Raw genomic sequence first — 13,539 nt, 5'->3', positions numbered from 1 at the left:
TCTGAAAGCTCTTGCTAACCTGCATGTTCTCTGTAGCATCACCAAGCAATCCTCCAAAAGTGATAGCATTGGTCACTGTGGCCAGGTAGATGAAAAGAATGGCTGAAAGGGCTTGAATGTTTAAAGCATCGTAGAAGTCACTGGCAAAGAAAGGTGCTTTCCTCTTTATGTCTTTGATCAAGCCACCACAGAACCTGAAAAGACAAGCAAGAGGAGACTCATGAAAAATGTTTCACAGCGAAAGTCACCCAGATAAGTCATCAGAAACTTTGCCAGAAATGAAGTATTATCTGAGAGGAGTGAGATCATCACATTAGAGAATTGTCTTATCGCAGCTGTGATGGTCCAGGGATATCACTGAAGTAATGCTGTAAAGATAATAACTTGATGCAGCTGGAAAGAAACACATTTCAGGAACGCAAGCCCCAGTTTTGCTGCAGCAGACCACTGAAGTCTGCAGTTCAGGAAGCTTGTAATTTTTTTTCCCCCAACTATACTGGTTGATGTAATAAAATACATTAACTCTGGTCTAAATCCCTGTCTAAATTTCTCCACGCGGCAAACACAATGGTTGGGTGAGCCAAACAATCTGCTAAATGGAAAAATGCTTCAAACTGTTAACCAGAAAAAGAACTACAAGTGAAAACACAAGTGAAATCATCTTGGAGAAAAAGAGAGCTGCACTTGCAGATGTATTCTTTCTGTGGAATCACAGACAAGACAGTATTTAACCTGTATAAACTCCATGTGGCTCTGACACTGCCAGCATGAGAAATGTTTGTTTTCTGACCCAGAAACAGGATGTATCAACTGCCTTGTACACACCAACACGTAATTTCAGATTTTCAGACTTTCCTCCTAGAATCTGGATACTCTGATAGAACTTAAAAAGAAAACAGAGAGTGGGAGGGAGAGCACAATGCCACCACACAAACCTGTGTAGTGACCCTGAAATGCTGAGCACACTGTTTTATGGCCGCCTGGACTGCATTCCCACCCTACTGGACTTCTACATGGCATACAAGCAGAGTAATACAGCAGAGTAAAGGCTTGGGCTTTGTTACCTTCTGTATTTCTATCCCATAAAAACCTTCATTTTGCAATTCAACTACAGCAGGAATGTCTGGAAAAGGCAATGTCTCTGCTCTTGGCTAAAGTGCTTCCAGCAATCAAAATGGAAACTGTGGCTGTACCTGCCATGTTTACATCCCACACAGATCACCTAACTTCACAGGATGCCAACAGCAAACACGTGCCTGGGCCTTTTTTCTTTTTTTTTTGGTGCTTATTTAAGATAATGCTTTGTAACTTGCTGAGGCTGAGTGTTCAGCACTCTTCAGGCAGCCTCAAGCTGGGCACTGGGTTCTGGGGTCACAGCTCAACCTATACAAACAGTATGTCAGGATGGGAAGCAGAAGGAAAGCAGAAATGGTTCTGCAAAGGGAACACTGCCACCTTACATGGGTGACTCCAGGCACATCCCATTAAGCAGAGCATTACTGACCTGCCAGTTCGTTGCAACTCTTCGCAGTCCCCATGGCCCCCGCCGCCATGTCCTCCATCATGAGGAGTGTCTCCATTCATCTGGAGGTTTTCTCCACCGGAGTACATGTTTTTCCTAGGCAAGAAGGCAAGGCAAACTGAGGCTCACTGCATTGCCTGACAGCTCCACCCAACATAATCCAAGATCCATAATCTTCCTCTGAACAAGTGTTACACAGCCCTTTCCAGAGCCATGTTGTACAAAGGAGACTAGAAGGCTGACCTGCCAGCAGTGAGTGGAACATAGCATGCTAAAAAGACCAAGTAGAACCCCAAAGAGGCTGGATAACCACTATGTATGTTATATGCCTACAACATCACCTTGAAGGGTATAGAACTGCAAGAACATCCTCCCTCCAGCTGTTAAGAAAGACCTGAAAATCATCATGGAATCCTAGAATAATTTTGATTGGAAAGGGCCTTAAAGTTCATTTAGTGCCAACCCCCTGCCACAGGCAGGGACACCTTCCACTAGACCAGATTCCTCAAAGCCCCATCCAGCCTGGCTTTGAACACTGCCAGGGATGGGGCAGCCACAGCTTCTCTGGGCAACTTGTGCAGTGTCTCAGCACCCATATATCTCCCAAAATTAGTTCTAGTACCTTCCAAACACAGACAGGCAGATGCAGTCACTGAAGTTGCTCAATAAACCTGGTGTACCCAAAGCAGCAGCTCTTCCCATCATCTTTTCAGAACTGATGCACACTGTCGCTCATCACAAAGATAAACCTGCCTGTCTCCTGCTGTTACCTTTTATCTGAAGAAGGAAGAGACTTGGGCGGCTCTATCCTAATGGCTGGATCCCATTCCCCAGGGGGGAGCACAATGACCTCATCCAGAAACTCATCAATGCCAGCAATCAGGTCCTGCCGGTCCTTGGCTTTATAGGCAATGTCATGGAACACCTGCAAGGACAAGACAGATCCACAGAGAAAGGGTTGCATTTTCTGAAGCCCAGACTGTAGAGGCAGCTACCAAATTTTGTTCCATAAAAATTCATATGCAGAAAGTACCAGGACACTTGTCACAAGGGTGTGTGAACCTCATGAAAGCCCATTCCTTTGGTTAGTTGTTTAATGATACATATTCTTTTCTTGCAGGCATATGTAGTTCTAATTTTTAGCAAAACATACATTTCTAACATCTTTCAAAATGTTAGTAAAGCAATTATCCATTTGCTTTACCCAAAATAAGAGTTTTCATTTAAATAAGGAGTTTCAATTACACTTTGAGAAGACATTTTTACAAAGGCACAAAAAATATCGATCCTCTTTCCCTACCTGCTTCAGTCTACCAAAAAAAACACTGTATAGTTTCCAACCCTGTGACATGGAAATGATGACAATATTTACTCAAAAATAGTAACAAAAAGCACAGACTGGTTTTACTGAAAGGTCTCGTATTATTGATGAAGAGTGAATGAGAAAAGAGAGGAAAAAGAGCATAAATGCTGAATTTTACAGGTATCTTCTGGACTGCTTGGAATGGAAGCGGATGAGCAAATGTGACAGACTTAATAAGAACAGCCAGTGGTAGCAAGGAGGACTGTTGGGCCATGGAAACTAAACCATTGCTCCAAGCAGTGCAAATGACGCAAAACAGAAGAGCTGAGACAAGGCAAGTGGTAATTAAGGGAACCACATGAAAGCAAAAACAACGTAACAGACAGCAAGAAACAAACATAATGTAAATCAGCCCCAGATGCACAGAGCCCAAGGGACACTGGAAGAAAAAAGCTGTAAATGAATATTGAAAGCCCAGTCATGTCATTGTGGTGTATGATTAGCAAGTAATTGCTAGCTGCTCGTGGATAATACAAGCACTGCCTGAATGAAGAAGTGCTCCGAGATAAAGTGCAACACACAATAGTATGTCCTGGGTGTAACCATTTCTGCTGTAATTACCTGGAGCGTGGCTATGTGTTACCAGGACCATGGAATGTGATGGAAGGTGCGCACCACGACAAGATTAATTCAAAGATCAGTTAACAGTTGGACTTGGTGATTGGACTTTCCCAACCTAGTTGATTCTATGATTCTATGACAGTCTCTTGGAAAGAGTGATTGCTAGCAGGAAAATATACACGGTGGACAAAGCCTTCCTACAGTCATGCTTTTACAAAAACATGAACCCACGTGAAATAATGAAATAATCACATGAACAGATGCAATTAGGAGGTGACATCTGGACGTTTCAGCTTTATGTGCATATTTCTGTCAACCATGCTGCAGGAAAGGACATCATTATTAGGTAATGAAGTGAAACCTGGGAGAACCCATTTCTCATAGGAGATATCAAGCCACCTACCTCATCTGACATCAGTGTGGCGATGGCTCGGCCAATCTCATGATAGGACTTTGCTTTGCCCTTCGGTCCCAGCAGAATGAAGAGGAATCTGACAAAACAAGCAGATTGTTCCCCTTTAGCATGGCAAAATGGATGGCTTATTACTTATACAGTATCTAGACAGAAATTCAACTTTCTAAAGTTGTGGTCTTTGTTAAAGATCCAGAGGCTGCCAGTGGCCTCCAGCTAATCTGGGAGTAGTGGTTACACCCTGTAGCCCACCACACTTACTCAGGCAAGCAAGACACTACCCAGAGTTTTGCTCCCCTTAGCTTTGAGACCACTACTGACACCACTATGGCCAAATGCTATGAGAGCCCTACGCAGAGGTTGCTACCATAGACTCAAGGATGCAGTGAAGAAATGATGTTCTTCCAGTGGAAGTGAACTACACATGACAGATGCCAGCTCCAGTGCAGGGTGGTGGAGCATTCATGCCCTGTGCACCACAGAAAGCCCACGGGATGGGCCAAGCAGGGCCAGCACAACAGTGGGCACAGAGGGAAGATGTGATTAACCATTCACATTGCTCAATGTGAACTTCATTGCTCCTCCAAGCTATATCAGACAGCACTCCACGTGCTTATTAATGCTCTGCTGGAGCTCAGATCTCTGTTACGGTTCAGCACCCACATGTGAAGGGAAACCATTAATCTAAAATAGGGCTTTAGCTATAAATAATTAAGCCCAATTTGTATGCCCTGAATTTCCACTCCAAGTATAAGATACATAACAGAGACCTGTAAGCCCATCTGATGGTTTTACAGTCACAGCTTAATTCTTAAGCAGGCAACTTAAGGTGTGAGTCTATTCCTATGGCAGACACCTTCAGCAAGGGTAACAACATCTACAAGGTATTAGGAGCCGACTTCTTACATGATCTCTTTGGGCAGCAACTATGCTCAAGTGACTGCTAGTGAGTTTGGAAAACATCATTATATGAAACCTTTGGAGAAAGGAAATTACTGCTCTTTATCTTTTCTGCCCTTGCTTTTGTCAGTGCTAATGCGCTATGAATCGGGCCTTGTCTATGTGACAGTGTGTTCTAATGAGAGTCCTTAACGGAAAAGATATACATGGAAAATGGAAGCTTCTGCCAATAAAATTGTTTAGCACTTGTGCCAGAGTAATGGGAATGCTGATGAAAGGTGGCTCTGTTTTCCAGGCTCTTAAGTGACACTCATTTGAGGAGTTTTAAGTACAGCCTCAAGGTTGGATCTTCAAAGGTACCTAGATCCTCCTGGCCTGGAATGAAAAGTAAATAAATAATAATAAAAAAGATAACCACCATTCAAAGAATACTTAATTCAGGAAAGACCTAAGCCTTATCTTTGACACTCCCAGTTCCAAAACTATGTTTCATTTACAAGCCCAAGGTATCAATGCTGAAATGGCAAAAGCCACTACCACCTGTAGAAGTACTCTTGCTTCAGAGTTGATTTCACACTGCAGACAGGTGCTAAGCTGGCAGCTACTTACTCACACGGCATCTACAGCCTCGGCTGTAGAAACACAAGCTTCCTCTAAATCCCCTGTTCAGATTTGTCCCACAAAAAATGATTTGGTTCATGGCTATGGCACAAAAATACATCTGCCTTCGTGCTCACCTCTTCACCTTGACAACTGGCTTGTCAAGAAAGCCCTGTTAGTTCTGGTGGCCATCTCGCATGATGGCCAGCACTTGGTGGTCAGTGGGTTTTCAATGAAGACCATTGTGCTGGTGTCGTTTCAAGAGCTCAGCCTGAGCTGGACTCTATCTAGTGACCTTGAGTCTGTCTCTCTCTCGCATGTCAACTCACCCTTGCAATTAGCAACAAAAGAAGTCACATGGCAGGAGACCAATGTCTCCATTTCACCTAATTTAGCAAAGGCAATTACTGGGGCAATTTTCAGCAAACTCCATATCAGCATGTGTCTCAAAAAGAAACACTTATCGCTGCTCAAAACAACTCTTAAAGCTTCCTGAATTGAGCCTTTTTCCAATTACAGCTCTTCCTTTCTATCAGTAATGGAAAATAAACACACCATAACCTTGAATAAGTTGTCGCATCTAAAACCTTTTTTGCTGCCTCCAGTGTGAATTTGGGTCAGCTTCAACTTCCAGTCATAAATTTCAATTGTCTCTCATAGCTAGACTGAAGAACCCTCAATAATTAAATCCCTTTAAATATCCTCCCTTATCAATCCAGTCACCCACGTGTCAGAAAAAGCCATTTGAGGCTTTTCTCCTCTCTTTAGTCACTTCGAAGGCTCTTTCTTCCACAAACCTCCTCTGATCTATCAGTGTCTTCCAGGGAAATCATCCAAGAGCTGGCAGCTCTTTCCGGGCAAATATAACCTATGGCTACTCAGGAACTTGATGTGAGGCTGCTTTCCTGAGAAAAGGACGTTAGGAGCCAGGGGACAGGACTTCAGGTATGGACAAGCATGGGAAGTAGGACAAGGGGAAATGGCTTTAAACTAGAAGAGGGTAGATTTAGGTTGGACGTAAGGAAGAAATTCTTCGCTGTGAGGATGTGAGGCACTGGCACAGGTTGCCCACAGAAGCTGTGTCTACCCCATTCCTGGCAGTATTCAAGGCCAAGTCGGACAGGGCTTGGAGCAGCCTCGTCTAGTGGAAAGTGTCCCTGCTCGTGGCAGGGGGATTGGAACTGGATGAGCTTTAAGGTCCCTTCTAGCACAAACTAGGATCCTGATGATGGAGAGAGTTGGGATTATTGCCATGGTGGAGGGAAAGGACATGGCACATAATTCTAGGAAAACAAGTTTCAGCAGTTCTAGCCCTGATGGAACAATCTACTACATCCACTATGGCCCCAGTCATGACCCAGAGACAACCAGCACTTTGAGCACAGACCTTCCAACTGTCCCTAGAGGACGAAACTGACAAGAGACCAAGTTAAAGCACAGATGACCAGATTGCTCTCGGCCATGCATGGAGACACCTGCTTTGTTATTTGTCAACCTTTGCTATGTTAACTATACATTTTCTCAAAAGCTGCTGATAAAATGTGGAACACACCAGGGTTGAGAGGTGTGGCACCTCACCAGAAGTACTCCTCCCCTTATAATCATTGTATTAAATATTATTTCAGGTTTCTAAATCAAATATCATGAGGTACTAAGTTAAATATCTTACAAGGTATATTATATCCACACAAGTAATTTCTAGATAAAAAAATCTACAGTCCTATTTAAAAAAGGCATCAAGCTAGTAGGACAGGATCCATAAATACATATTAATTGGCATCACTAGCAGTAACACTTCCTAATTGAACTCTTCATGAGGTTTTAAGTGCTTTACTTAAGGTTCACATGGAGGTGACTAAACCATACACGCCTAGGTCATGTCCTCTCTCTCTCCTCCTACCTCTTGGAACCTTCCCTGTGTTTCACAAGTTATTATAAAACAACAGTATAAAACTGTTCCTCAGCCAAGTCTTTTAGAACTCTGGGACATAAATTATCCAGATCTGTTAATTTTTAAAAAAGGTTCATAACTTCAGAAGTTGCTGCTTGACATTCTGATTCTCCAGGGGAATGAGACATTTTCAGAACCATCTTCTGAAATAATTACACTAGCTCTCTTTCAGTGCCTAACACAAGCGTCTGAATGCTCCTGCACTTACTAAAATGTTCCTGGAAACAAGCAGTTTATGACACCTTCCAAATTCTTTGTCTTGACTGATTCATCTCAGAATTACCTTCAGCATGTAGAAAAAGACCTTTTAAAAAGCCAGATATTAGAAAGACAAGAACATTAATGCATTTTAGTGGTTTGGACTACATTATGTTTCCAGGCATTTAGCGTCATTTAGTTACGAATACTTCCATCTACGAAAGCCCTCGCTTCTAGCTGTGATATACTCCTCTTCATCTGGCAAGCTGAAAACCAGCACACAACACACACCGAGTTATCAAACCTCCATTTCTGATGTTTAACATTGCTAAGGATGCTTCAATGCAGAGAATGTGAGGTTCACTTTGTATCACTCAGCTCAAAGTCTCTCTAAAGTAGTAACAAAATTCAATGTTTCTCCCCAGAGAAATACCTGGTCTTGATATGACAGCACAGTCTGAGCATTCAAAATCCTTTGCTTCCAAGCTGATAGTGAGCCAGAAACTCAGTAATTTGTTACTGTTTTACCTAAAACACTATTCCTCCTGTTGTTTTTGCATGCTTTACATCCTGCTCAAGCAGATGATGGCAACCAATTACGTATGATTCACCTTCTGATCATACGGACTATGTCACCAAACCCAACCAGAATAAATTTATTCTCATAGATGAGCAATTCTAATCCAAAACTCATTTACGCCTGTCCCATCTGGAGCAAGCAAGAGCAACAATCCCGTAAAGGTTAAAGGCACCTACCCAAAGGAAACTCAGTAAGGTCCTGAGAAAATGTTTTCAATTTTGAGATGAGTGGGGGGAAGCAGTCCTGTTGTTGGACACCATGTGAGAAGTCTGCAAGGCATTCGGCTTAGAGTTACATTTTGGTTTCGAGGGCTGGAAGAACAACCTCTTGAAGTACTTTTCCAGCAGACTAAGTGGTTGGACTGCTGATAAAAGCAGCAAAACTTGAAACTGCAGTAATGAAAGGAGATGTTGTAATGAAAGGTGGCGTGTTTGGTCTATCTTCTATTTCACACAAGTGACCCTTCAAGTTTTGAGCAACGTACCGACACTGCAGGCTTCCTACATGGTGTCCAACACATAAACACAGTTTCCCAGACCAAGTCCTTCTGCTGGAAAGGCTGCTAAAGGCCACAGCCCTGAAAACCTTTCAATGCTGCAACTAATGAACAACATGCACATTTCATCCTCACCTATGAAGAAGAAAAGACACCTTTGCAGTTAAAAGCTCAAGTTACAAGGTAAGGGAGGAGAATCTGACTCCTGGTTCTGCCCCATGCTTCCTAAGTGATCTGTGGGCAAGTTACTTCATTTTGTTTAAGAATTGCAGACACAGGCCATTTCCCAGCACTACATATTAGCCTGTGCAAGTCTGTACAGCTTATCTCCAAAACACATCTTTCCCTTGCTCATTCTTCATCTTTTTTCCCCATCAACATTACATTAAGGCAGCAGACTTCAACACATGATTGTACATTTCTTTCATGAAAATAAGAAGCTATGGGTATTGCACGGTCCAGAGGAGAAGCAGCCGTACCCAAGCCATGGTGCAAGCATGGTAGCTTGCTAAAATGAGGAGTCTGCAGCACTGAGGAATGAAATTCAACATGAGAAAACCAAAGTCCTTCAAGGTTTTTTCAATCTGATCAGTAAAAAGAAAACACAGAGAAAGGCTGGAATCTCTCTATACCAATTTCAGATTGCTCAAGTTTTATTACCATGGTTGTATGAAAACACCCTGCTGAGAAGCCTTTCCTGAAGAATTCATCAGATCTTCCTGATTTCCTTTAAGTAAAAATCTACTTTTAAGTAAAGGAAATGCTTAAAATCCTTAGCAAGGAAGCGTGAAGGAAAAATATATATAGAAAATTTATGTATCCAAGGAAGAATAATTTCTACACAGGACATTTTATTTCTACAAAGCATCCAAAATTCTGTAGCTTACAAGAAAAATCCAAGCCAAAGAATGTAGGGAGGAAGAAAAAAATAAAACTAGCAGAAAAAATTAACCTATTTAACAGGAAGTCTACACACTGAATACTGTCTATCTTATGCACACAATAATCCATTTTCTTTCTACAGTGCTGGGTCAACATGGATAAAACAAACCAGGGCAGGGCTATCATGATATCACGAACCTTTCACCTTTCAGGGCTAGGTGTCTTATTTGCTTCTGCAACACAAGATTGTGGTGATGTCTTACACACCCAGCTAGTGGATGCAGCTGATGGGCTGCTTCTCAGCTAGTCTATAAAAAGCTGTCACTGCCCTCTCCCTGCAAAATCTGCCTGGTTAGTGCTTTGAAAAGCAAAACATGGCTTCATGCACCAGCGTTGTGCGGAGTCTGTGGGCTGTTCAGTGCCCATCCACAGCAGTAACATGCTGCCTGAGATGGCTGAGACCTGGCGCTCACTGAGGAGATGCTCCATCACAGTTGTCTGGGCCCCCAATGGGATTTCCTTGATTGAATTTCACAGGATGCAGCCACTGCAAATGGCTCTTCATTACTCACAAAAGCCATCTAATGAGCCTCCCTGCTTTGATTAGGGCTAGCATTTGGTTTGGAGGACAGCAAATGGATAATGCTATTTCCTGGAAAAAAATGTTGGCACGGAAGGACATATTGTCTTGATTAATGCTATTGAGTAATGAGTTTGTTCAACAATCCTAGATCTAACTTCCTGGCTCCCACTACCAAAACAAACAATACCTAATTTTACATCTGCTGAAAAGCATTTGGAGATGTGCTTAAAAAAAAACAAGTGGGATTAGACTTCTAAGCCAAAACACTGAAATATGCAGAGCTCAGTAATACTGAGGAATGAGGAATAACCATTTATAAGCCACTTTTGTCTCCCCATTCTCCTGCCAGAATACCCACTGTGTGCAAACAGCTGTCAACATGGTTATTTTAAGGAGCCACTTACAGAAACTCCAAGAAATACAAACACTGCTGAATTACTAGGACGCAGTTAAACAAACATCAGAACTAGATCCTCTTTTTCCTTGGGTTTGTACAGAAAATAAGGTACAGATTATAACAACCATATAACTTCCACCCCATACAATGGCTGGGATTCTTTCCAGTACCAGTAATGCACTAGCCATGTGCTTCTGTTGTCATACATCTCACAAAATATTACTTGATACAGACTCAAACCCTGTAGGCATTCAAACCACAACCTTCACTGTGTATGTAAAGCCCTGGAGACTGTTAACATAAAATATGTATTTGCACATCAGTGATGATGTGAGAGGTGCAATTTGAACTCCTTAATTACAAGCAAAACACAAAGTAAACCCTTTGTAAGCTGACAGAAGAAGCACAGCAGAGTGGAGGTGCGCAGCTGGGCCAAAGACTGAGGTTCTTACGTTGATGGAGTGTTTGTTTGTATATGAAGAAAAGATACTCTCCTACATTAACACTCAAATACAGAGCAGATGGTCTGGACATCTATACTGATAATTTTTCTCTACTATATTACTTGTTAAACAATATGCTATTGTATAACTAAAGGTAATATTGCTAAGAATTCAAATAGCATTTTGTTATTCTAGTAGATAAACACACTCACTGTAGAGACAGTTACACATCTTCAAGCAGTGAATTCAAATACTTAAGAACATAAACTATATTCATATTTGGGAGACTCAGATTAACTTGCCATGAGTCACGGTAAGTTGATAGTTGTCTCTGAATCATTATGCATTAGAAAGCACCACAGAATCATAGAATAGTTTGGGTTGGAAGGGAATGGACCTTCAAAGGTCATCTAGTCCAGTGCCCCTACAGTGAGCAGGAACACAGAATCACAAAATCAACAGAATGGTTTGGGCTGGAAGGGACCTTAAAGCTCATCCAGTTCCAAACCCCTGACATGGGCAGGGACACCTTCCACTAGACCAGGTTGCTCAAGCCCTGTCCAACCTGGCCAGATCATACAATGTGACCACCCCAACAGAACTGTATGCCTCAGTTTACCCAACTGACTGGTTTTGCTCCAGCACAGCCAGAACTGCATCCTTCTCCTAATGTCAGTTTAAGAGGAAAAATACATACTGCAAAAACATGCAGAGGGAATCTGAGTGACACTGGGTGGAATCAGGAGGGGCATGAAGAAAGCCCCATTAGTTAAATTTCACATTGACAGTGCCCTTTACTATTAAGTTATAAAGTTAGCATGTTTCTGTAATGTTGTTCTGGTTTACAGCTGGTATCTTATAACCAAATTCAGGTTAACCTAATAGGACCTGAAGATTACTAAGCAGCTACAGTTCTGTTACTTTAAACCAATAATTCTGATCATTACACACATCACATGATGGAAAGTAATGAAGAACATCTTCTGGCCTGGGGTTTTTATCTGAAAAGGTGGAAATGGGGTTTCCCATTCTTGTACCCTTCCCAGGAGCTCAGTTCTCTTACCGGGTAGGTACAGGGACTTCAGTCAGAGCACCCAGCATGACTGCTTGCTGCAGCCGGACAAAGGCAATGAAGGGACTCTCCAGGAAGTCTACCTCCCCAACCAGCACATTGGAGGCCTCAGCATCACGGGGCAATTTCTTCATGAATTTATTCTTCAGCTGCATCAGTGAAAAAGGAAGGAAAGGAACATTAAGCCTTGTTAGGCAAGCAAACAGGAACGTGCATAAAATACATCCAGTTTTCACCCACATTTCCTCCTTGGTCAGAATATATCTTTGGTGATTTATTAAGCATGATAACACGTATCTTCCCCACAGAGTCTACTGAGATACAAACACTAGGAAGATCAGCCCAAGAAGAACAATGCTGATGTTGGTGCCTGGAGCAAAGATGATGCTGAGAAGATTATGCCTCTTGGAGCTGGGCACTTGCCTTTCACTGTGTACATGTCTTTTCAAGTTCCCAGGGGAAGACTACGCTCAGCACAGGCTTTTATGAGCACATTTCCTAGCCTGTGGCTTCTCCCTTCATCTAAATTTGCTTGAGGTTGTCCAAACCCATTGTTCCCACTACCGGTGGAGGCCAGCACATGAGGAGTCACTGGGCAGAAATACCAGGAATGCTGGTTTGGAAACTACAACAGTTTCAATAACTGTTACCTGCTTCCCACCATCTATGCCTGAGCCCTCAGCCCTCCTGCAGGCTGCTGCCCTCAGAGCACAGAGCAGGGAATGGCTGAAGCGGCACGGAGGAACTTGTGCCATCATTAGAGACCTTCTGTCCAGGAGAAAAACCATTCTCAACCCATCCGTGGAATGGTGCTGGATGAGTATTATACCACTCGCATCTCAAAGATCTGAAGGGAGAGAAATCCTTGGGAAGAGGTGAAGTGAGAAGAGAGAGAAAAGAGAGGGTTTCAGAGAAGATGCTGAGCCAGGAAGGGTTGGGTGGCACAGGGAACCCCTGTCAGATGGTCATGGTGGGGACTCTGGTTAACTGCTCTCCCCCTGATGAGGCTCCTACCCCTCTGCTAGCCCAGGTTTGAATACCAAGAAAGAGGAATGTGTGTGTGCCTGTCTGTCTACTTCCATATATCTCAAACCCAACTATTTCCACCATCAGTTAAACACCCAGTGCTTTATAACCAAGTTACTGCAGATGTTCTACCCTTCCCAACTCTGAATGCCATTCTGTCTGGGAGAAATTTTACGAACCTCACACAGGAGTTTAAGTAAGTGAACTGTTAACATCTGGAATCCATAGACATAAACCACCCTGCCTCATCTGCTGAAAATTCAGTGTGGCCCACTGTTATCCACCTCAGTAGAACTGCCTAAACTAGCCAGCAGCTCCCAGCGCAGCCTGGCTCCACAAGTTCTCAGAAGCCCCAAAGCACACTGACTGGTGGTTTTAATATTACAATAATAAACTGATGGTGTGAATTGCTCACAGAAGGACAGATTCTTCTCAGGTGCTCCTAGGTAAATAGATGACAGTATATGAAGAACTCACCCATTTCAGTAAATGTTTTGTAGTAAAAGAAATTCAACAAAGCCACCAAAATTTCTGCCTGATGACTAGTAATCTG

General features: G+C 42.7%; 1 protein-coding gene across 1 annotated transcript in view; it reads right to left on the bottom strand.

Annotated features, from left to right (window-relative positions):
- The window catches only part of SLC4A4 (solute carrier family 4 member 4), a gene marked incomplete at its 3' end in the record, with an annotated part of 170,440 nt that overhangs the window by 34,848 nt on the left and 122,053 nt on the right, over window positions 1-13,539 (bottom strand). Inside the window, exons 8-12 of the mRNA XM_080625712.1 lie at window positions 11,952-12,109; window positions 3,850-3,937; window positions 2,293-2,447; window positions 1,505-1,618; window positions 20-194 (exon numbers count right to left, since the gene is read on the bottom strand). Coding sequence (XP_080481838.1) covers window positions 20-194; window positions 1,505-1,618; window positions 2,293-2,447; window positions 3,850-3,937; window positions 11,952-12,109 — 690 coding nt within the window. The remainder of the gene's footprint in view (window positions 1-19; window positions 195-1,504; window positions 1,619-2,292; window positions 2,448-3,849; window positions 3,938-11,951; window positions 12,110-13,539) is intronic.

The sequence above is a fragment of the Psittacula echo genome (assembly GCF_963264785.1).
Source record: "Psittacula echo genome assembly, chromosome: 1".
NCBI lineage: Eukaryota > Metazoa > Chordata > Aves > Psittaciformes > Psittacidae > Psittacula > Psittacula echo.
Note: the sequence above shows the minus strand (reverse complement) of the source record. Positions and strands in the feature narration are given on the sequence as shown.